Genomic DNA, 26335 nt, shown 5'->3' with positions numbered 1-26335 from the left:
AGAATAATTCTGTACAATATATACTGTAAACAAAATGTAAAAGTTTGTTTTTAAATATTTTTTTTTTTACTTTTTTCTGTATACCCAGTGTATTGAAAAAAAGTGTTGCAGGCACTTAAAGTCCATCTCCGATGTGTTGGTGTTTTTACAGTGGAGCGCCGACGCGGGGAAAAGGGCTTGTTTGGTTATTCCTGGATTGTGTTGGATTCTGGTGAGAGACGTCGCACCAGTCTTAGCCGAGGATGTCCAAGTAGACAGGTGTGGCTTTTCCCAGAGCGTAAAGGACTTTCTGAATGTCTTTGATGTTCAGTCGTTGTTGCAGCTCTCTTTGCCAGCAGCCTAACATGAGGTCGTACACCTCCTTAGGACATAGGAGAGGCCTGTCTAGAACCCGACCTTGGGTAATGCATTCAATGACCTGCAAAAAATGAGAGAGACAGAAATGAGCAAATGTGTGCAATTGATTTAGAGTTGGCGTGTTTACTTTTTTATGCTATTTCACTCAAATATAAGTCATGTTGCACACTATGACCAACCTGATACAGCATCGTTGGTTAAAATAATGGTGAGATTTTGAGTCTCTGTTTGTCCCATTCCCAAAATTCACTCACAGTAAACTCCCAATTGATTAGTATTAGCATTCTAATCTAAAATATTAAGCATAAAAATACATTGCACACATATACACTACCACTCAAAAGTTTGGAGTCGGTAAAAAATAAGGCTGCATCTATTTGATCAAAAATGAGAGTAAGATTTTGAAATGTTACTATATTTTAAATTGTTTTAATGATTATTTTTTTTATTAAATAAAATATATTTTAATGTAATTTATGAAATGGAAAAGGTTGTGCTACTTAATGTTTATGGAGATAATTTCTTTCCTCCAAGGATTCTTGTGCGTTTGTGTGTTTTTGAACATTATATATATCTTTGCAGTCATTTTTCTGATCAATTTAATGAATCCTTGCTGAATAAAAGTATCAGTTTCTTTTTTTCCAAAAAAATAAAAAATTACTGGCCCCACACTTTTCATAGTGTATTGTTTAAAAGTATTTTTAAATGAACTAAACAATTTTTTTGAAATTCTTTAACATATTATAAAAATATTTTAAAATAACAGGTATAAAATATTTAAATAAATAAGATATGATTACTTTATATTATATTATATATATATATATATATATATATATATATATTACAAATGTGTTATATGTATACAAATGTGATATTGTCATAATGCAAAATGGGACTGAGAAATCCACAAAAAAAGGAATATACAATTCTGCCTTGGAACTTTTCTGTGTATTCAGTCTTTGGACTTTTTCTACCTTTTTTAACAGCCCTCATGTCAGTGCACATATGATTCCTGGTTTTCCAGTCGAAATTTATGTGTGGAAAGATGTAAGCTTCTAACCTGATCTCTGACAGCATTACACCTCGCCTGTAGAGATCACACTCGCATTCTAAAATTGTCATATTCACACTGATGTTCCAACAATGGCTCCAACTCTTTTTGCGAAAATATACCTCATTATTGGATAACTGAAACCATGGCTGTTTCCCATAGGTGAAGATCTCCCACATAACGACTCCGAAGCTCCATACATCGCTCTCGGTGGAGAACTTCCTGTACATGATGCTCTCCGGAGGCATCCAGCGTATGGGCAGCATGGTGTGACCTCCCACCTACAAGAAAGATTACACATCAAGCATTGCTCACAAACAACTTACGTGGTATGGATGACATTTCCCTCTCTTTTCCCTCTCTTCCCTCTATATAAACAAGCTAACTAATCTACTAGTTGAGCTCTAAATGGTTATGAAAACTCTCGATAAACTGACTAGATACAATGGAACAGTTTTGATCTTGCTTGACACCAGCATAGGGAGTGTCACAATCCTACCTAGCCCCAAACTACTGAACAGAGGTGTATGCAAACACACGTCTTTTAACACTCTGCAATATGCATCTGTCTTTTAACACTCTGCAATATGCATCATGTTTAAATAAAATACATAATTTTGATTTACTTCATACATTTAAAAATTGAGTGCATTTTATTTTATTATTAATTTTACCTTTTGGCAAATTTTGTATTTATAATGTGCCAAATTGTATCAAATGGCACTTGGAGGGAAGAAGCTGTCATTCAAACCCTATGTATCAAATAATTTTTTATGTTTGATTTTGGTGTGTCCTAAAATGCATAAAAATGTAATAATGTCATAACATTACGACTTCGGAACCGGAAGTCATGATGATGGAGAGTGCCTCGCGGCTCTTCCGCATTGTTTGTTGTTTCTATTGATATATATCTTAATTGGTAAGTTAAATTAAAAGTATTTTGGTATTCGGAGTCTATAATGCCTCCGAAGAAAGTAATGATGGAAGAAACAATAAAAGAAATGAACGAAACACTGAAGAAATTGACGCAAGATATAAGAGATGTTGTAGCAAAGCAAACTGAGATAACGAACCTTTTGGCAGAAATCAGAGAACTCAGAGAAAGTGTGGCCGCAAAAGATCTGAGGATTGTTACACTTGAAAATAAAGTGTTGAAGATGGATGAAATGGAACGTAGAATCGAAGAAATGGAACTGTTCACACGCAAAGAAGATGTAATAATAAGCGGCCTTGATGTTAAACCGAGGACGTATGCTGCCGCGGTAACTAAGAGAGATGACGAGAAAAGTCTAAATTCGAAGGACCAAGAATCCCTCGAAACGCAAGTAACTTCCTTTCTTCAAAGTAGGAACATCCATCTGGACAAGAGCAACATCACAGCTTGTCACATTCTACCAAGAAAGGACCGTGCAACCAAGCCCAGAATTATGATGCGTTTTGTGAGTCGTAAACACAAAACGGAACTTCTGGTGCAGGGGAAAAAGCTTAAAGGCACGGCGGTGTACATCAATGAACACCTAACATCTAAAAGTGCCGAGATTGCACGAGTTGCTCGGCAGCTATGGAAGGAACGCAAAATAAAAGCTACCTGGACCAGAGATTGCAAGGTGTTGATAAGATTGAATGGCCCTTCGCCTGAAGCGGAGAAAGTGTTGATGATTAGGGAGCTGAAGGATCTGGACCACTATAAATGAAGATAATGGCAAACATGCTTTTTGGGAATATAGGAACTTTGGGCCAGGTGAAGACCAAAGGATTAGTCAAGTTTTTGGCGGGATGTATATTTTATTTTTTACTTTTCTTGAGCGGCGCTCGAAAGGTTTTTTTCTTGGCCTATGTTTAATTAGTTTTGAAGGGAGTTTGGTGTACCTATGGGATCAAGGTAGGAAACACCTCGCTACTTTGACTATGACTGTATATAGTAGGGTTATTTTTTTTCTATTTATTTTTTTTTTTTATTCATCGATCTGGATTAACAATGTTTTCCTGGAGACGCAGGCTCAAATTTTATGAGCTGTTAATATTACACTGCCTTTGCTACTGCTGTTTTTTTGTAAACCTACTTTTTTTTTTTTTTTTTTTTTACCATTGGGACTTCTTATTGCAGCGACTTTGTATTTTGTTTTGGATTTATTGTGGATATTTATTTTGTTCTTCATATGGCGGTACTTGTTGGTTAAACACAGCAGTTGTAAAAATAATATTTGTAGGGTATTATTATTTGTTTATTTGTTTGCTTATAGAAAATTATGACTGAGATTGATTTCTCTGGCCCTACAAGGGGCTACACGTTGTTAAGAGCTAAATACATAGAATACAAGTTATATGATTTTGAATGCAATATTGATCCAGAAAATCACTGCTTTAACACAATTAATTCTATGTGTGATTACTATACAGAAGAAAAGTTTAATGATACTGTTAGCCTGGACAGTAAATTTTCAGTAATACATTTTAATTGTAGGAGTTTGTATGCAAACTTTACCAAGATCCAGGAATACTTAAGGTCTTTAAAACATCAATTTTCAGTCATAGCACTGTCAGAAACATGGGTTAATGAAGCTCGAGATGTAGATTTTTGTATGGAAGGTTATGAATTGCATTATTGCAGTAGAAGAGATAAGAGGGGAGGGGGTGTTGCCTTATTTGTGAATATCGATTTGAAATGTAGAATTGTAGAATGTATGACAACAGCCATTAATGATTTATTTGAATGTATTACAGTGGAGATTGATATGGAAAAGAAGAGGAATGTTGTTGTTACATGTATTTACAGAACACCTGGGTCAAAAATTGAAACATTTAATGAACAGCTAGAAAAGGTGTTGTCAACTGAATGAGAAGAAAATTTATATTTTGTGTGGGGACATAAACATCGATTTGTTGAGTGTGAACAGACAAGTTGCAGCTAGTGATTTTTTGGAGATGCTATACAGTAGAGGGTTGTTTCCATTGATCACCGAGCCAACTCGGATAACAACAACATGTTCTACATTGATCGACCATATTTTCATAAATGTTTTAGAAAGTAAAATAAAGAGTGGTTTGGTGATCAATGATATAAGCGACCATTTACCAGTTTTTTGTGTTTTGGATTGTCAAATACCCAATGAGAAGGAAGCTGGCTGTAGGATTAAATATGTTAGAAAAAGGACAGATGAAGCAATTTGTAGATTTAGAAATGAATTGAGTGAGCAAGACTGGAAAGAGGTGTATGTCGGGGAAGTAAATGTAGCATATGAAGCTTTTTTAGATAAATATATTACATTATATGAAAGGCATTGTCCATATGTGCAATGTAGATATAAGGACAGCTTTAGCAAAAACCCTTGGATTACCAGGGGATTACAGAATGCATGCAAAAAAAAGAATAAACTTTATAGAGATTTGATCAAATTTAGGTCAAAAGAAGCAGAAATGAAGTATAAGCTATATAAAAATAAATTAACCACAATAATGAGGCAAGCGAAAAAAAGATTATTTTGGGAGCTTATTGGAAAAAAACAAAACTGATATTAAAGGAACATGGAATATTTTGAATAAGCTGATTGGGAAAAGTACATCAGGTCAGGACAGTATACCAAATTATTTTATAAACGAGGATTATAAGAAAATTGAAAACTTAAACGAAGTAGTAAATGAATTTAACTCCTTTTTTGTAAATGTGGGACCCAAGCTAGCAGAGAATATTGAAAAACATAATCCAGGGTCACAGAATGGAGGGATAAGGGGGAGTAGAGTCCTTCAATCAATGTTTCTTGGAGATGTTAGTGAAAATAAAATTATTTCTATAGTAAATGCACTAAAAAACAAGACATCTACAGATACGGATGGGTTAGATATGATTATTGTGAAAAAAACCATTGATTGTATTGTTAAACCTTTAATTTATATATTTAATCTTTCATTTCAAACAGGGATCTTCCCTAATAGGATGAAGGTAGCAAAGGTGGTCCCACTATACAAAGACGGTGATAAGCATATGTTTACAAATTATAGACCAATTTCGTTATTATCTCAATTTTCTAAAGTCCTTGAAAAAGTTTTTGTGCAAAGATTAGATGAATTTATTGAAAAAAAACAGTTGTTAAATGAGAGCCAGTATGGATTCCGTTTAGGTAGATCTACAGCTTCTGCGACCATGAATATAGTTGAGGACATAGTAAATGCAACTGATAATAAGAAACACACAATAGGTGTGTTTATCGACTTAAAGAAAGCATTTGATACAATTGATCATTCAATCTTGTTATTAAAGTTACAATTATATGGTGTGAGAGGAATAGTATTGACTGGTTAAGTAGTTATTTGAACAAAAGACAACATTATGTTCAGTATAATAATAACAAATCTAATAATATGCAAATTCAATGTGGTATACCGCAAGGTTCAGTTTTAGGACCAAAATTATTTATACTGTACATTAATGATATTTGCGATGTATCCAAGTTATTGAATTTTGTTCTATTTGCAGATGACACAAACATTTACCTCTCAGGAAATGATTTAAATGAATTGGTACTTAGTATGGAACAAGAAATGGTTGAAGTGAAGGAATGGTTTGACATAAATAGATTGTCATTAAATCTAAAGAAAACAAAGTTTATGATTTTTGGTAATAAAAAAAAATATGAAAGTATTGTATTATCAATAGCAGGAACAAAAATAATGAAAGTTAGGGAAATTAGGTTTTTGGGTGTGCTACTAGATGAAGGGTTGACTTGGAAACCACATATCTCATACATACAAAAAAAGATATCTAAGAGTATTTTTGTATTAAATAAGGTAAAACGTGTTAGATTATAAGGCATTGAGAACTTTGTATTGTGCACTGGTGTTGCCTTATATTAGCTACTGTGTGGAGGTGTGGGGAAACACATATCAAAGCAACACAAAGTCACTCTTCCTATTACAAAAGAGAGTCATACGAATTATATTTAAAACAGATTATAGAGAGCATACAAATGCTTTATTTTTTGGCTCTAAACTGTTAAAATTTAAAGAATTGGTTGAATTACGGACACTTATTGTTATGTTTAAAGCAAAAGATAAAATATTGCCCACAAACCTTCAACACTTGTTTATCCTTATAGAAAATGAAGGAAGAAGAAAGGGACATTTTAAGTATCCAATTGTAAGGACAACAGCAAAACAAAAGTGTACTTCAGTGGTGGGAGTGAAAGTTTGGAATTCTCTGCTAAATGAACTAAAGCAATGTAAAAATATATTTCAGTTTAAAAAAGGATTTAAAGAGAAAACAATGGATTTATATGACCATTTATAGAAATTGATGATTATGATGATGATGGTTGTGATTATGGTTTGCTTTTGCTTTGGATGAATACTTATATAAATTGATGATGATGATGATGGTTGTTATCATGGTTTGCTTTTGCTTTGGAATCTGTGTCGGGTTGACGTTTTTGGTTTCTAGTTTGTTCATTTGTTATCGTCATGTATTGATGGGGACTTGATATGTTGAGTTTTTGGAAATGACTTTTTTGGTGTTTTTTTTTGTTTTTTTTTGAGGGGGCAGGAAATATAAGATATTCTTCATCCTGCCTCCTTTTCATCATGGTTTTATAAATTATATGAATGAGGATGATGAAGTAAGTTTTGTGGGAAAAAAAAAAATATCCATGAATGAAATAAACATAAACATACAACATACATACAACATACAACTTTGTGATTTAAAAAGATTACATGCTTCCCAACCACTAGGGAGCTGTTCTTTTAACATTAACGTCTACTTCATCCATAGATAACAGACCATCGGAGAGGTCCTTAATGAAGGCAACATATATAAAGTTGTTCTTCACAGCACATGTGGGACTCTTGATGGGACTCTTATATATTAGAATTAGACTTAAAAACAATACATAACACATTGATTATCCTGATCCACTCTGTAAAACGCTGTGAGTGAGGTGATGTAACAAATAAATAAAACAAATACAAATATGAATTTTATTCACTTAAATAATACTATTGATTTGCTCCTCCACTAGTTGAGCCAAATTGACTAAACAATCATGTATTAATTGTGCATGTAATCAGATCAATTAAAATGGATTATTCGCAAATCTATTTCTTATTCACGTCAATTCCACTTCATTCATCATGTTGTGCCGGCATGAAATGTCCACGGGACTGCCGTTTGTTGCTGGAGCCCTTCCAACTCAGCGTGAAGTTCTCTTTGTAATTACTATTCCCTGTTGTGTGCCGTTACATTGATCCTACATCCGACTGGCAGAGAGCAGACTAATGGATGTCTACCTCCACGTTAGAAATGAACCAAGTTCCTGTGACTACTGCCTGCTGCATATAGTCAATATCTTATTGAAAACCTTTTCAGCCTGTGTTCTGTAAACTGTACTTTAGCTGCTCATATTGCAAGTGATAGTTGGGAGAGGATGCGAAATGAAGAGGCAAACAGGAATTTCCTAATGTCTTCAAACTATTGATTTTTTTGCAGCGAGACATGATAGCAATACATTTTGAATTGTGTACTGACACGCTTCATAAAACAATGATGTGTGAAATCACACTTGTGTACTGTGGTTGGACATGGACTTGCTTAGCACACACTACTCATTCTGACACAATACGGACATGTATACATTACATATTTAAAACATTTACAATGTACTGCATGAAAAAACATCCCGTTATACAGTAACTACAAAGTAATCATTGCCCTGTTTCTCATATAAACTCTAATATGTTCTCTTTTAACAAAAGAAGGCTGAAAACTCTCTAATTCAGTATCCTAGGGAGGGATGCAGGGAAATAAAAAGCTGTATTATACATTGCAGATGCTTCTCATATCAGTTCACTGCAGTACCCCTTCTGTGAAACCATCTCATTTGTGATATTACTTTTTTTTTTGTATGAAATGTATCAATATGTTCTGTCAGCTCTTGTAATCAGCAAGTTTGATCTATAAAAACCTGAAAAAAGTGTATTGCATGATTGTTGACTGTTAAATTAAAATGTGAATTGATGTATTGATGCATTATAAGTAGGATTAAGAAATTTAAAAAAGGAAATTCATATAACTGATTTTTATTACTGAGAAAAGCCATCCATCCATCCATCCATCGTTGTGCTGTATGTTATAGTACATGGTGACCTACATGTGTCTCACCTTAATTTGTAGTTCAAATGGTATTAGAGTTACTGGATATACTACGAATTGCTAATTGCTCATTTAAACAAGCTGAGTAACAGTGATCTTAATAATAGACTCACAGGAGACTCACACCCATACCGGCTCTTTAATAATGTAAATTACTTTCAAATTAAGACGAGCAACTAAAATTGTTTAAGCAATCATTCAAACCACTATTCACTGTATCACCTTGGGCTTTGTGGTTGAGACTGGAGCAATTAGCTTTGCGGTTTGAAAATTGATAAGGCCATTAGACAATAAAAGTTTGAAAGCAGAAAATGAAGAATCTCTCTGCTGATTGACCATATTTCCATTCCGTCAGCATGGTGTGGGTTTCAGGAAGAAGGCAACATGTTTTTTGCTTTATTTTGGTAGTTTGTAAACTGGATTACTGGCTAGTCTGTGGCTCAGTGGTAGAGGGCTAGATTGGATTATGGGTATGAAGAGCATAGCAGCATGGTGGAGAATGGATTACAGCTCCACTATTTACGCTTTTATACTTAGTAACAGAGGAAGCAGATTCATGCATCCATGACCGATAACGGATTTCTCCAACCATTTAAAACACTTTAAATTTCAAGTAAAAACAGACCTTTAGAGAGTTTAGAAAGAAAATCTTGTTTATGTGATGACATTTAATGTCATGAGTGGTTTATTTACAGGGTGTTAAAAAACAAAATGACAGGGTGACCTGTACATTTCACTTGCTTATAGCATGTAATCAGCTATTTGTGGTGGAGAAAACCCAAGACGACATCTAAGACAATCCACAGTGTGTTTGAGGGATCGAGCCTGTGCTGTGCTTTTCCTTGAATCCATTTTCTGTACAACCATTGGAGGCTCTAAACAGAGTTATCAAAAATATCTCATGCAAAAAGATACTCGGCAGGCTATTAGGTGAGAGGACGTCGATGTGCCACTTATAACGTCTTGACGAAGGCGGTTGAATTGGTCACTGATGACAGTATCTCAATCTCTCTTCCAGTCACACTCCCTTCCTGTGGCCAGACACTCGAGCCCCAGAGGACAACAAACGTCAATATGACTCGCCATGTGTGGATTACGTGCTTGGCAGGATCCTCTATTTATAATCACTTAACACAGTGAACGTGTCCAATGTGCTAATAATTTTGTAATCTCTCTGCTTTGTCAATATTGCAGACTGTGTGTAAGTGTGTGTATGTGCGTCTGACAAAGATGTTTCTGGCCTTCAATTTACGACTGGCTCGAATACAAAGACTCACTCCACAATCCAATTTCTCAGTGAAATATTTAGCTGTCCTTGACATTTAACTTGATCTAATAGGCTGCTATTGTTAGCACAAATAAATGAATTAATATTTGGAATATTTATGGACTGTGTTTGTAAATGGAAAATAACTTAATAACTAAGATTTGTGATTAATATAGCAAAATGAGAGATTTACAAGCAGTTTTTAAAAGGCTTGTAATTTTTGACTGGGAACACTGAATTAGGTAAAGTCAATAGGTTTCATAATAAAATTGGAGCCCAGTGACTTTCATTTCAAAGAAAAAAAAAAGGTTACACAGGTTTTTAAATATCATTAGGGTGAATAAATGTTTTCATTCACAAACATGGTCCGTTTTACTTCAATAGATATTGCCTTACTGTGGGTGTTGTGTTTTTTTTTTTTTTTTTACTTAAAAATAAAATATACATTATTCTCTGTGCCACAAATACTGACAATAACCCAGAACATTCCTATAATTTTGTTTAGAAGTTCAGATGTAAGAAATGTACCTACAATGATGGTTTTTGACTGCAATTTTTTTTATTATTAATTATACTTAAGCTATTGTGATACTTACTCGATAGTAATCTGAGCTGTAGATGTCTCTGGACATCCCGAAGTCTCCAATTTTCACGAGCAGGCCATTACCCACAAGGCAGTTGCGGGTGGCCAGGTCACGGTGCACAAAATGCTGGGAGGACAGGTAGACCATGCCTGCCGCTATCTGTGTAGCGATATGAAGCATCTGCGAGAGACCAAGTTCCCCGTTAGACTGCATCGGTTGGCCATCCTCAAGAATCATGGCGTCCGGACCATGGGCTCTGAAATGTGGGCAGAAAGGCGTGTTGGTTACACTTGTTAGTCTTGGCAGTAATTGTCCTTCACTGGTTTGCAATTCTTCCAGGTTTGCAATTACTTGCGTTTAGGAACCGAGCAGGGAAAATTGATTATAGATCAATGTAAAAGGGCACAGGGTCGAAGTGTTCAAACACACTGCCTTATTGCCCCATAAAATAATTCCCCCTCTAATCCTGTAAAGCTGTCTAATTTGAAGTAAGTAAGTCAAGGCAAAGAAAGATGTGCTTTGACTTCAACTGCCTGGCGAAATAAAATCACCTATTCAGTTAACTTTTTTGATCTTCTCTTCACTCAGGAAAAAAATATTTTTGTCTGATTGCGGCAGCATTTGCATGAGGTGGCTGCTCAAAAGGGCTCGACTGTAATTTGTGCATCTCTCCTGGTCAGTGCCTCTTCAGCAGCGTGCTCTTCAACTGTATTTTGAAGAGCTAACAAACAGAGAGCTAACAATCCCAGTGGTAGCGCTGCTTTAGAATGCAACAGGCTGGGTCCTGAATAAAAAAAAAGAGTCCCATTCATTTTCTCAATAAAGAACTTGATTTGTAACAATACTATTTAAAAGATTTGATTTCTCAAGAGGTAATTCTGGTGAAGCAACTTAAGTCAGAGTGATTTTTACGTCATTTTGGAAAATATTTATTTAATTGCCAAATTCCCAGTGAGGAACTACAATACCCATAATTTGAAGAGAGATTTACCAACCAGTTACCATTAAAACAGATTTTTAAAACGTTAATGTTGAAAACGGTTATGCTGTGTAACATGCGTATTTTCAACCTAGGCTCACTGGAAATACGTGCCTCTATATACATTCCTGCAAAACTGAAAAACCGTACCTAAATGTAGAAATCACTGCAGTTTCCAGTTAAAATGAACACTAGAGGCAGTAAAACTCAGACAACTTTTATTCCTTTTCACACAAAGTATGATTTACAGCTACAGAGTTTGATATATAAAGGGTAATTTTCGCACAATTGCAGAAAACTGTTATGACTTCAAAATTGATACTTTTGAACGTTGTCGTCACATATACAGCTTCATATGTATGAGTTTTCTAATTCACCAAGTTTGCTCAGTAGCTTACGTGCAACGGCGTTGCACTTGAGTGATGAAGAGCTTCGGTACAAACCCCGTAAAACTATGGTTTGACAAAACAGCTCAAATCCATATAAGGAAGTTAAAATAGCACGACTATATCAACAAATGCGTTTTAATATCGCTTTTGCATTTGTTAACACTATCAGGTAAGTTTAGAGTTGGGTTTGGTGTAGGGGATATTTCCTACAAGATAGAACATTAACCTTTAGCGACACTCCCCGGATATTTCAATTTGCAAGACGTACTCAAACTCAGCAATACGTGCCTGTATCAACGTAATAAAAACATGCCACGGTCACGAATTGAACATGTTTCAGCACCACTCTCTGGACATTTTACTTTGAAAATGCCATGAAACGTGCAGTAAGTTATACGCAATTACGCTATTGCAGAAATGCATATAGAGGCACATATTTTGTGGAAGCAGTGAGTACTTTGATGTTTTTTTTTTACCTAATTTATGTTTTTACTTTCACTTACAATCAAAGCTTGTGAGTCAAGAACCAAACCAAACCATAAGTTGGGATTCAGCTGTTGGTTAGTTTATAACTGAAGACTATCTTTTGAAATGTCTATGGAGTAAATGAATGGAGAAAAAATCCTAACCAAAGCTGCTGAAAAACTATAAGCAGTACACTATTCAAATTATGTACTCTGACTTGTCTAATATGCTTTACCTTAAGTTCTCTAAATCTCTTTAATTCAACACACATATCATCTGCATGAAGCTTAACTAGAGTCTGCTGCCAAAATCATTTTGCTGTCCATGAAAATCAACCAGATTTGTCTCATTGCAGCTTTTCTAAAAAGAATTTCATCATTTTTTTTTTTCTTGAAATGCAAGTCCGGCCATCTGCGTAAGTGTAAGAAAAAATTATCTCACTATACAAAATAATAATTTATTATCATCACCCATTACTTTGCTCCCACAAGACAATCATCTCACTCCAGTACTCTATATGCCTTTATATTTTCACAGTTCTCCCCTGCAAATTACAATTCACATGGCCTCAATCCACCTTGCAATGTGTATACAATGAAGTTCAAACATGAGCTGCTATTTTGAAATAGAATCTTGTGTCTCAAAACTTAGTGAGCTGTTTTAATATTAAATGCCTACATGAGCACCTGAGTCTCTCAGGTGAAAATCACTTAATATTCAAGCCCATTATCACTCCCTCGCATATTGGCTTTCAATCACAAAACATGTCTTTAAAAATTTTAATTAATATATTGTTTTCTGTGAATAATTAAGCAGAATGAATTTCACATAATTGTGAAGTAAATATTCTAGCCTACAAGACTGATTACTCAAAAGTCTTATTCAGGACGATTTGTTGATTATGGCCTTATTTCAGTTACATTTTTTTCCCCAAAACTTACTAACCACGCATAATATTTTTTTTCTAAAAAATGCAAACATGTACATCCATCTTGGTCACATATTATTGTAGCACAGTTTGTGTTGAATACAAAAAAAAAAAAATACATGTTGGTCAATAGTATAAGTAGCTGAAATAAGCATAAATATCAGGGCATGTCAAAACATCTCAAGGGCCCCAAAATCACCTCAGGCCCCAGAGGGTTAAGCACACTTCTGTGTGTCAATTTTTATTTATCCTAAAGGATTTTAAGAAATATTTTAGACAAAGTTGCTTCCTCAATAAAAATAAGAGAACCAATTAAGTTTACTGAGCTACCTGTGAGCAATAAAATTCTCCTTTGGGTTGGCTCTATCCACCGTATTAAATGATAAAATTACATAATTAATTTTGGCCAAAATTAGGCATTTTAGGAGCTAGAATAATTTCACTACCTACAATTTCATACCGCCTTTGCTTAGGGAGTGCATAATATGCAAGTCCTATAATTCCAGCACAGACTCATTGAAAATACGTGCCTGTGGCAACATTTATGCAAAATAACACTTCTTGCATGTTTTGCAATACTTTCTAGTGAAATGTCCAGATTATAGAAGTGTGTCTGGCAACATTTTATAAGTTTGGCTGCTGTAGGTGACAATGTCCAGTGCAACTGAAAGGTTAATATTCTGTCACTTTTGAAAATAATGCACCACCTACAGTACATTAAATCCTACCCTAAACCTAACCGATAGTCTTATCAAAAGTAAACATGAGATAAAAACACATTTGTTAAATCAGCCGTGCAATTTTAGCTTGCTTCTACCAGTCGTTGACCTGTTTTATTGTGACTTGTGTTTTCGCAGGGCTGACCTGCAAGTGCAGTACTGTACCAAGTGGGCTACTAAGCAAGTTTACTACTTAAAAAAGCCATACATATGGAGCTTATGTGATGCAAACATCAAAATGTATTAGTTTCCAAATCATGTGCTATAGTATAAGCATTTTGAGGTCATAAAATCTTGTCTTAATCAATAACCTGCCCTCATAATGATAATTTGTAATAATTTATTATAAAATAAATTAATTTATTATAAAAATAATAAAAGTTGGCGTTTTACCATCTTGGCGTTTTACCATTTCTAGTATTCCTTTAAGCTGAAAACTGCAGTGAATAGATTTATAGGTACATTTTTGGAGGCATGTTTTTCAAATGAGCCTGTGCTGTATAATTCCACTGAAATCCCAATAAAAAATACCTCAGAAACTTATTGAGGTCTCCATGCTTCATGTACTCAAACACCATGATGAGAGGATCACCGTCCACACACACGCCGTAGAACTTCACAATGTGCTCGTGCTGGAGGTTGGTGAGGAGCTCAGCCTCCCGTTGAAAGTCTTTTCTGGCAGTCAGGGTGGGATCTTTGAGAGTCTGAGAAACAAAAAGCATGTTCACTCTAGGTAGGAGATGTACAGACAAGAACAAATGCACGGTGGAGAGCGAGATGCCACGTTTTTACTGAAGTCGTCCTCTAAGCAAGGAGAAATGAGATGGAGGTTAAACTAATATGCCTAATTGCATTTCAGGATGTTTGGCATAAATTGAAATGAGACAAAAAGGTACAACAAAAGGCCATAGCATGAATTCTCAAAACAAAAAGTGGTGAAAAGACGCAACTTGCATGAACTGTGTCATATTAAAGGCTAAGGTAATTGGGGCGTTTTCAAATAAAACAATGAACATAAACAGGTAATAAATCAGAATGCAATGTCTTATTTGGCAGCATATTATTTGGATTTAAATTTTCAACATTTTGCAGTATTTATATTTGCATTTGCTCAAAGCAGTTACCATTATAGTAAATATTTTTTATTTTTATAAAAATATTACATTTTATTTTATTTTTTATGTTTATTCTTTCATTCATTCATACATATATACCAAGTTGTCTGACACATTTTTAGACCAAGATAAATTTGCTTTTACAGAAAATATTCAGCAGGCACACAAGAAATTTGATGATAATTTTTTCAGTATATCATTCATTTAAATTTTTACTTTAAGTTTTAGTATTTTATGTGCTTTTGTCATTTTTATTTGTTTTGAAAATTTTTATATGTAGCTTCATTTTTATTTAAGTTTTAGTTTTAGTAATTTTAGTACTTCAGATTAAACTTAACTTTATTTCAATTAGTTACTAAGGCAACATTTCTATTTTCCTTGTGTTTTAGTTTATCTAATATAAATATTTAATTTTATTTCTGCTGTATTAACATAAATAATTATGAATAATTTGTTAAAAAAAAGTTATCTCAGAACTGAAAGTTGCAACATTCATTCATGCATCCTGATGTCATGCAGTTATGTGGTTATCAGGACAGACAAAGCAATTTCATGGCTTTACTGAATGGTTGAAGAATGTATTATAACAATTTTTGACAGTCTGCAAGAGTACTTGTAATTGTATTTTTTTTTAAGTGACATGTGGCCAAGTATGGTGACCCATACTTAGAATTTGTGCTCTGCATTTAACCCATCCAAGTGTACACAGTAGTGAACACACACCTGGAGCAGTGGGCAGCCAATGCTGCGGCGCCCGGGGAGCAGTTGGGGGTTGAGCCTTGCTCAAGGGTCTCACCTTAGTCGTGGTATTGAGGGTGGAGAGAGTGTTATTCACTCCCCCCACCTACAATCCCTGCCGGACCTGAGACTCCAACCCACAACCTTCGAGTTACAAGTCCGACTCGCTAACTATTAGGCCATGACTTCCCACGACTTTTCTGACACAGCTTAATCTAACATAAAATGTATAACATTTCCCATCTGAAAAATTACATCTCACATTCTGGGAAATGCTAATTTTTTACCATTTTTTACAATGCTCATTTTTTACCATGCACATAAGAAATGTGATAACGTTTTACTGTACCTCTCTCAATCCCAGGCAACTGTGTAAGATAGGGATCCTTACAATTTATTGCATAACAAACACACAACCATTTAATCTTCCCAGGCACTCCAAAGCGCATTCTAGCCTTTTCATTGTGAGTCCTGCTCCTACCAATTAAATGATAACTTAGCCTGAATGGCACATGATGCAATTTGATTTTAATTACAGAATTCCCCTGATCTCTCAGACACAGGCAGAGGGAGGCATCGACAGATAATGGCGTATACGACACAGATGGTGAAGCGCTCATTTCCGTCAGGGGAAGTGTTAGCTCCATGCCACTCAACACAGTCCTGACGCTCTGTCTTTCTGTTGCAGCGTCCTGCTGTGGGAGCTGGCCTGACAACCCCAGGTTCATAAAATATCCTCATGACACTGGAGTTTTTTCACAGCATCTTCAGTTATCTTTCTGATGTAATAGTTTCAATCGCTTTGGTGAGGAGGTACATTGGATTACAGGAGGAAATTCAGATGTGGAGAGCACTTTCCAATGGTTAAGTGACAATATTGGCCTTAAGAAGTCGTTATAGACCTGTTCCCAACTGGTTTTGAAAAAAAGGACCCATATTTTACATTCGACATCAAGTGGAAAACCAATATGTGGAGAGTGCTTTCCAATGGTTAAATTATGTTATTGGCCTTGGAAAGTAGTTCTAGACCAATTCTTAACTGGTTTTTCAAAAGCACCCATATTTTACATTGGACACAAAATAGTTTGTGATAAAGTAAAGAAGATTTTGGCACTATACACACACACACACACACCTTCTGCCATTCTATTAAGAACCAGTACGAACACAGAACTGCATTCAGTTATTTTGGATTCAACAAGAACGATGTACAGTAGGTTGACGCTCTGTTGGAAATTGACTGGATTGTGAAATGTTGGTGCAACAAAAATTGTAAACCTAGTTAAAAGTAAAGCCTATAAAGTACAGGTGCACAGAAGAAGTGCATCTATTCTTAGAAAAGTAAAAGAAAAGCAAAGCCAGAAGAAGGTGCTTTTAACTGCAAAAACATGTCTCACCTTCACAGCCACCAGCATCTTATCTTTGGTAAAGCTGAGGTTGTAACATTCAGCCAGAAACACCTTTCCGAAAGCTCCCTCTCCCAGCTCTCTCTTCAGAACAATGTCCCTCCGTTTAATATGCTGCACATCTGAAAGAGAAATGCAGAAAGAGAAAACAATAACGGTTATTACATTTTTAGTGTTTTGTATGACAAGGTCATCAGTTCACAGTGATGCCGCAAAATGAGATTGGATTGTAAAATGGTTCTGTTTTAAAGGAATAGTCAGTGTTAATTTAGTTTTTAATTAGTTGTCCATAGTATTAATATAATAAACTAAAATGAATTAAACTGAAATAAAAATGTATAAAAACTGTATAGACATTAAAAATGAACACTAAAACTTAAATGAAAACAGAAAATGTAAGATTAAAAAAATTGAAATAGTAATAAAAATATAATAGTATCTGAGTGATATTAAAACAGCCAAGGCAACATTTCTAATTTTATTTTTCATCTAATATTAAACTTTTATTTTAGATTTATTTAATTTAATAAATTCTAACTGATTTTTAAAGGGTTTAGATGACAATATCAATACATCATGTGGCAGAAGAATTGGAATATTTTTTGTAGATGTGATAACTATGAATTGTTTTACAGCATGCCTTGTTTTCCACAGAAAATAGCATATTGGTTTGGAATTATTTATTTATTTATTTTAATGAATAAAAACAATAATCACTGTCAGTGAATCTCACCAACTTCCATAATATATGAAAATACAATAATGAAAAAGGTCCAGGTATGCAATTATCCAAATAATATCATCAGACAATGTCCCTCAGGAATAGGTGGAAATAAATGAGTGCGGAAAAGCGAGCCAAATGAAATATGAGTGACAGGTTATCTGTATGCGCCTGTTGTGCGTGTTGTTTACGCATAGGCCTATGTGTACAAGTGTAAATAAAGGCTTCAATAGTGAGTTGTTCGCATTGTGTAAAAGGTCAGTTCCCGTGCAGATGGTGTTCTAGAATTGCTGCTCACAGTCACAGCTGGATATTTTCAGCGTGCTTTTTGTCTCCTCTGAGTTCTCTTTTTCAAAACAAAACGAGTATGATGCAAATGATAGTCAATTGTAAAAGGTCTCTTTTTGCCATCTGTTGCAAACTCACCTGGGACTTGTAATGCTTTGCCATCAATGTTCATTGTCATTTCCAATTATTTGTGTAGCTTAAAAGCAAAAATGCTTTACCACAAAACAAGGCTAGAAAAAAAGGCAACAAAATATGACTCTACACAAACATAACAGCCTCTATTTTCCTTTATCTAATCTTGAACTTTAAATAAGCACATCGACTCTTTGGATTCTATCAAACATTTAATTAATAAAGGTAAACAGTTATGTAGAAATAAGTTATGAAGAAATAAAAGGTAGCAACCCAGTGACAGCAGTGTAGATCCATGCAGAAATACATTTAAGAAAAAATGGCAATGCTAATTGAAGTGATATGTGTGTGTGTCTGTTTATATAATGCATTATAAAAGTATTCATATAATGCCTTTTAATGCACTTTGTAATAAGTTGAATGTGTTTTTATAGCCTTTAGCTATAACCAGAGTTAATACAATTTAATCATTTATAATACACAATAATTCTAATACTTATAAATGCATGCATAATGTTATACCTTTCAAGAACATGATGCATCAAAGCATATGATCAACAAGTACATTAGTCACATTCTAAAGATAAAAAAAAATAGATGCTATTGTTGCATTACTAGATTAGTATTCAAATGTGGTATACAATAAATGTCATTTTACAATTAGTATGGAATAAATATTTAATGCATTAAAATATTTTTTACAAATACTTTTATAAAACATGTTCACAAATTGTCAATAAAACAGCTTGAAGCAAGGTTATATTTAGCACACCTTGCCATAAGGGCTCCAATAAATGTTTAACTATCAAGAAAAATGTTTTTGTTTTTATAAAACATTTCAAAACTGGTTTCAAGTTAATTTATCACAGTATTCATAATTTACATTGCAATGCATTTTTATCTTTTTTTCCTGGATAGTAAATTTATGAAATGTTTAGGTTTCAAGTTAATTGTTTATTTAAACAATTATAATCCACATTATAATGAATCATATCTTTATATATAATAACTGTAATTATAAAACCACATATATTGTTGCCCTTATAGAAAGAAGTTATACTGAATTTAATCTTGCTTCAAGCTCTTTTTTTATTGACAGTTTTTCAATAAATTAAATATTTTATTAAAAACACTTACTAAACTGTTAATAAAAAATCTTAAGGCGAGTATGGCACCTTGCCATAAAGGCAACAAATCTTACTGACCAGAGATACTCAAGCCCCTGACAGACGTCCAGTATCAAGTGCTACAATCATCACTGACGCTCAGAGACTCGAGCAGCACGGCTCTAGCGATTGAAGCAGGATCAGGTCAAGGCTAGAGCACCGCCCTGTCCCCAAAACCTTGTTTATATTCACCTGTTGTTCCATTAAGTGGTCCAACGGGTTTGCCCCGTCCTCTGAATGAACAATTACATGTGCTCTTGCTCCCAGGGAAAGCAAGAGCTGATAAAATGTAAAAACTGTAACTTGAATACAATGTAAGTCGCTTTGGATGAAAGCGTCTGCTAAATGCATAAATGTAAATGTATTGTGCACCTGCCGTAAGGGTCTGGGATGGATTAACTTAACCTTCAGCTTCCCACCCAACCGGTCAAGCCCGACTCCCCCCGCTGCCTATTTACCACAATCCGTTTGTGGAAAGACTTTGAATTAGAAAGGCACTATCCTGAGACTCACCCTCATTTATTTATTCCTCACCCTGGCTGAACCTGTATCAGCTCCTGAAGGCTGAAATTAGGAGAGCACAGGCAGGTGCGTTTACGGTAGCACACATCTATGATTAAAAATAATGCTGTTCATTCTTACTGAAGCAATCAAGAAAGGAATTCCTCCAGTTCATGCAGACCATTCATTTAAAATGCAAAACAAGATTATTCCGAAAGCATCACTGTATCATTATAGACTTGAACACATTTGACTGTCCACATTTACATATTCAACAATTTGGCTTGTTCTGGCGAAGGGTGAACTAGGCCAGTTTGTACAATATTCAGAACTGAACTGAATGCCTTTTGACATTTAAATTAATAAAAATAACAAATTAAAATTTTCTGCATCTTAAGTAGAATTAAAATTAACCAAAATTCAAATAAATGCACAGATGTAATGTCATTTTGAATTAGAAAATATATATATTTATATAAATAAATTGCAAATTTGAATTTGAGGAAGTAGAATCAATATGAAATGAATTCAAATAAATCTATAAATTCAATAAGTGTCATTTTCAGCTAGAAAAGTTATGTATAAATAAAAAAATAAGATGCTAATTTGAATTTAAGAAAGTATAATTAAACTGAACTGAAATTTAAAGAAATTCCCAAATGTAATGTGTAGTTTTCAGATAGAAATAATAATAATAATAAAAAAGCTAATTTGAAATTAAGAAAGTATAGACCTAATTAAAATGTACTGAAATTCACAAACTTCAAACTAGAAAAGGAATGTATAAATAATAAAAAATAAAATGCTATTTTATTTGATTAATTTTTCACTAATCTAGGGCAGTAGATATAAAATGAACTGAAAATACTCCAAAATTAATCATGCAGAAAATGATTGTTCCCCAAAAAATACCTATTCGCAAATATGGCTGATTGGTTGTTATCAAGCATCTGGTTTGTGTCTGTGTCCACCTTCATTGAGATGGTTTGATGAGATGGTAGTCCAATTATGAGCAGCACCAATAGATGGAGTTCAATGTGAACAGGACACAAAACACGGTCACTGCTGGATACAAATATCAGCAGTCATTGTCACTAACCTGATGAAGTGAGAGAAATGAACGGATATTGCAGGAGTGCGATAAAATAATTGCTTTTCTCAACTGTAACTTTAAGATGGGTTATTTAAAATGGAAAGTCATTGTTTTCATTTCTAAGATATATAATTGCAGTTTGGCTCTTGCTACACATTCGTGTGACTTTTTTAAGCTGTAGCTGTAAACTAGTATGTTTTTTTATATTATTACGCAAGTGACAAATGCATCTGAAAATAGTAATGTTTTAAAAATATTTTAAAACTTAAAATATCTATTGTCTATATGAATATATTTTAAAATGTAATTTATTCCTGTGATGCAAAGCTGGATTTTCAGCATCATTACTGCAGGCTTCAGTGTCACATGATCCTTCGGAAATCATTCTAATATACTGATTTGGAGCTACGTTATTAATAATGGTTCTTGTAATTATCAGTGTAGAAATGTGTTAACAATATAAAACATAAGATACTTCTTAAAAAATAAATAAATAAATACATTTATTTATTTGTTATTTGTTTATGGATGATGGATCATTTATGACATTTTGTTTTATTGGAGGGACATAATCTGACAATCTGATAAATGTGCCAGACACAGCCCTGCTCAAGATCATCCATATTTGAAATGCACAGTCAGGATCGCATATTTATAGCCTTTGTACTCACCGGAGCTCATTGTACATGCTAGTGCACTCACGTCCTCTAGGAATACGGTTACCTGAATAATGATCCTCAGTCTATCGCATGTGATCCAGCCACTGTATTTCCCATGACTTATGCCAGAAATCCCAGCTGCTAATTTTTCATGATTAATAATGTAATAAATTAAAGAGCCATCTCACAGAGAGAGAGAGAGAGAGAGAGAGAGAGAGAGAGAGAGAAACAATTTCCCTGCTCTTCTGAAATAAATGTATGTTTTGTGATCTATGCGGCAAAAAGCAAAGTATATTACTTTATATCTATATATTTTTATATCTAGATTCTTGGATATGAAGCTAAACTGTAGTTGGTGCTAACCACCAACTGAGATGCTGTGTAGTTCAGATACGAACTCATCTTGGGCTGAAAAGGAAAGTAAATGCAGCACAACTCAATTGTAATTGCAGAATAGCTTGTGTGAGTCAGTCATCTTATGGATTCTTGAAAAGTCAGCATGTCATGGCTCAAGGGACTCGCTTACTTGAATCCGTGCAACAGCTTCCTTTCAAATACACCTACTGCAGCAGTCTACAGATAAAACGTGATCAAAGTTATATTTTTTACTTGTCAAAATTGGCGTATAAATTAAACTCTTATATGGAAATTTCACATTTAGCATATTTAAAGAATTAAACTTATTTTAGGATCAAATTGATTTTTTTTCTTCAATTGTGACATTAATGAAAATTAAAGCCATTTTCTTACAGATTACCATAATGCGTTCAGATTTTACTTTTGAGTTACCATTAGATTCTGATTAATGTATTACAGTAAAATAACACACTAATGCATTTTTTTTTTATGAATTGTAGTTTAAATTTTGCAGTATAAAGTATTACTTGTGTAAATAAAATCTAAATATGTTTAAATATTTAAAAAAGCCTTATTTTAGATATTACAAATACAATAATGACAGTGTTTTTCAGGGTTTCTGCAGGTTTTATGGAGGTCAATTTAAGATTTTGTCAAAGACCTTTTAAGACCAATTAGAGAAAGTTTAAGGAATAAATTGAAGGGAACACAATATCAATATGTTTTCTAAATGTAAATGTCTAGGGAGCACAATGTGTTGTATTAGCAATACTTAACACTTTAAAATAAAATATCCATTAGTCATTCATTTCACTCAATTCATTTTACAACAAAAGCTTAAGGCTTAAATAGCTCTGCTCCCAAATGGCATACGGAAATAACTTTTACTTACTTTTGAATCACGCTGCAATGAAGTGATGTTCTTTATTAGTATTTTTATCTTGTTTTCCAATGTAAACTTCTAAATATTCTTAAATCAAGATACATTTTCTGTAGATGCAAAATTACATGCAAAATAACATATGAAGTCTTGTTGCAAATATTTGTCATATGGAGTAAGAAAAAAATCTGCTTAATTTGACTGACAGATCTCCTCTTGCTTTAAGAATAAACTTAACTGGTCTGATACCCAACCCACACTCCTCGTTCTACTAGTTTATGTTCTATCTATAAAAAAAAATCATAAGCTGAACCTTGGACCATTTTTATAAGGTGTATCTTTATATAAATGATTCAGCTTACTACAGCTTGCTCATAAAGTGCTTTCTAGTAGCCCAGAGCCAAATAGAAGTAAAAATATACCCTCTCTTAAGCAGCTGTCATTTAACTTAACTGTCATTTAAATATCACACACTCATCAGATGTGGGCAAGCAATGATGGTTATGTATCTACAGCCATAAAGATTGTATGCTATTCATTATGCATAAAGAGTTAATTTATCCATGAGGGAAAAATGTGATTGTCCTCTGCCTTTGGATTCTTCTTCATAGCTGTCAGTTCACCCTGTGAATAGACCACTGTTTTGTGCTTGGAATATAAATAGACTGTGTGTGTTGACGTGTACAAGTCTGTGTCTCCAATATATACTATACTTTGTGCTATAAATCAATCAGTGCCCCTTTTAGCCTCTAAAACTGGCTAACACAAACACTTATGTAAAGTCACAAGTATACTGTTCCACTTAATTACATTAAAGGTCTAAACTAAGACACCATTTGCTCCAGTAAAGTCATTTGGAAGGCTTTAGTCACAATGGACCCCAAAAATAGCAAATAAATATATAAATGATCTTATAAATCTTAGCAAGAGCTCTGCATTTACATTCTTGGCCATTTATACAAACAATGGAGTTGGCATTTGTTTCCATGCATTCTGCAATAAGTGCAAGCTACGGGTATCCAAAAGTCATCTATTTTTAACACTATTGTGCTTATTCACACGTCTTCATAGTGACCCATATACTGTGCTATGATGAGGATATACTGTAGGCTAGTTAAAATGTCTAGAGTAGCGACCACAGAGGATATTTCCATCACCATTTAAAAAATTATTTCTGAAATATGTGATATGTGTCCATGAAGATGTATTTTATTTTTTTTTATTTTATTTTATATGTAATATTCATGCGGCTTCCCTTAGAAGCACCACCTAGAGTCGCTAAAGTGTCACTAGAGTTAAATTCAATGGTATTCATAAACATTTTACTTCCGTTTACGTAAGTGTTCCTGTGTGAAACAGTATAATGAGCAAAAAAGGTGGTGTATGTTCATTACAATTTTTAAATTATTTTAAAATGTAAATTTAAATGAATTTTCAGCATCACTACTCCAGTCTGCAGTGTCACACAATCCTTCAGAAATCATTCTAATATGCTGATTTAGTGAAACAATTCATATCAATGTTGAAAACAGTTGTGCAGCTTAATAGTGGAAACTGAAACATTTGAATAGAAAATTCAAAAGAACAGCATTTATTTGAAATGGTAACCATAGCAACATTTTGGCATCTTATTTTTGGTAATATTACAGTCTCATTATGCTGAGAGATTTTAATTAAACCGTCGACGACAGAGCCGTCATGTTTTGTTTATGTTTGGAAGGTTGCTTGACAGAATGTGCTCTTGAAGGGTTGCCATATCCACTTATTATAAGCAACACTTTTTAATTCCCTTCGGGTTTGTTGTTTGGGTTCGGCTCATAAAACAACCCAGTTCATGGAGTTAATAAAGTAGGCAGGCCCAGGTCGCAATATTTTGCTATGTGGCTTATTTCCAAGATAACACATTTAGATTTAAGTTTATTAAGGCCTTGTTCTTATTTGCTATTTTTATAGCAAGATCTGGTTACACAAATGAGTCAAATCTTACCTGGTTCTTGCACCGCACATGCAGAAAAGAGACACAAATCTGATAAGCATTTAAATACATCATTAACAACTAGTTACAGTTCAGTCCATTACAAACTGTGTAGAATTTCTGCAAATGTGGTTGTACTCACAAGTGGTCGGCTTGTTGTAGTTGTGTCCATGTCGAAAGTACTGCAGGTTCTCGATGACAGGAATGCGACTCATGCCGATTACGACGGCGTCAGGTCCCGCGTTGAGAGAGCAGGGTGTGACGATACCATGGTTGACATGATGAAGAGGGCTTGCAGAGTCTTCTTCCCCGCTGATGACTGCCACTGGGCCTGTAGAGCAAGCACAAAGTAATGATAAACCTACACCAGACTGAGTGTAATTTTGAAGCATTGAAAAAAAACAAAGATGGCTTTGATCCGAGAGAGTCACGTGACGTGCTCATGAACCTAGTCGCACTTGAGTCGTACTTGAGTCGTGCTCCGTACATTTGGCCTCTTTTTGCTGATTTTTTTCGTTTTGTTTTAAGTTTTATTAATTGGTGGTGCTTTACCTGATGACATGCAGTCGTAAACAGCAGGAGTTGTCTCCGTCGGCTAGGGCTGTAGTACTCGAGTCCGGTCTCGAGACGTTTTTCTGTCGTCTCGGACTTGACTTGGACTAGTTGGTATTTGGACTCGGACTTGTCTCGGACTTGGTCATTGGACTAGCCAAATGTTCTAGTTGGTCTCGACCGAGTCCAGCGCATTTTACTTTCACCGCATATCAGCGCACATGATTAACCACTCTCTTGTGTTGACAAAGATGCGACGCGGGCAGTGGAATAGGAAAAAGATTGGAGTTAAACATCTTTTAATAAATAGAGCGCCGCGTTTTTAGAAAGCCGTTTCATGCATGAGACACTGCAAGAGACTCGAGCACAACAATCAAACGCGTCCATGTTTACACAGAAAAAACAATGGAAAAGCAGCGTAATAAAATAAAAAAACCTGTGAAGAACTACTATTGTATGTCTGATATTTCATGTTTGCATCAGGGTGACAGGCTGAAAACCACTGTTCATTGTTTTTACAGAGCATTCATAGTTAATAATAGCACTCTAGGTGTTATACCTTCAGTCATTTTGAATTTGAATTACTTGAGAATTTTTTAAGCATTTTTCTTGTATTATTTCTGAACATATAATATGCATAAGAAAAGTTTGTACAAGATGTAGTTGTAGTTCATGCATCTTTTTTGCATGCATCTTTTTTTTTGCAAAGATATTTAGTGATTTGTTTAACATTTATATCATGATGGCAACTTCATGTGTGTGGTGCACTTAGAATATAATTTTCTTTAACTAGAGGTTTAATAAAAATAAGTTGCTTGAATCATGTTGTAGTTATATTTTCAAGTTGACTAGTTTAAATTGTACAAAAT

General features: G+C 34.3%; 1 protein-coding gene across 1 annotated transcript in view; it reads right to left on the bottom strand.

Annotated features, from left to right (window-relative positions):
* Positions 1-232: 232 nt before the first annotated feature.
* The window catches only part of ntrk3b (neurotrophic tyrosine kinase, receptor, type 3b), a gene marked incomplete at both ends in the record, with an annotated part of 163804 nt that continues 137701 nt past the window's right edge, over positions 233-26335 (bottom strand). Inside the window, 6 exons of the mRNA XM_079400952.1 lie at positions 233-418; positions 1534-1692; positions 10416-10659; positions 14415-14587; positions 17134-17264; positions 25057-25245. Of these exons, the coding sequence (XP_079257078.1) occupies positions 233-418; positions 1534-1692; positions 10416-10659; positions 14415-14587; positions 17134-17264; positions 25057-25245 (1082 nt within the window). The remainder of the gene's footprint in view (positions 419-1533; positions 1693-10415; positions 10660-14414; positions 14588-17133; positions 17265-25056; positions 25246-26335) is intronic.

Source organism: Barbus barbus, assembly GCF_936440315.1.
Source record: "Barbus barbus genome assembly, chromosome: 1".
Classification (NCBI taxonomy): Eukaryota; Metazoa; Chordata; class Actinopteri; order Cypriniformes; family Cyprinidae; genus Barbus; species Barbus barbus.
This window is presented reverse-complemented; position numbering and strand designations above follow the sequence as displayed.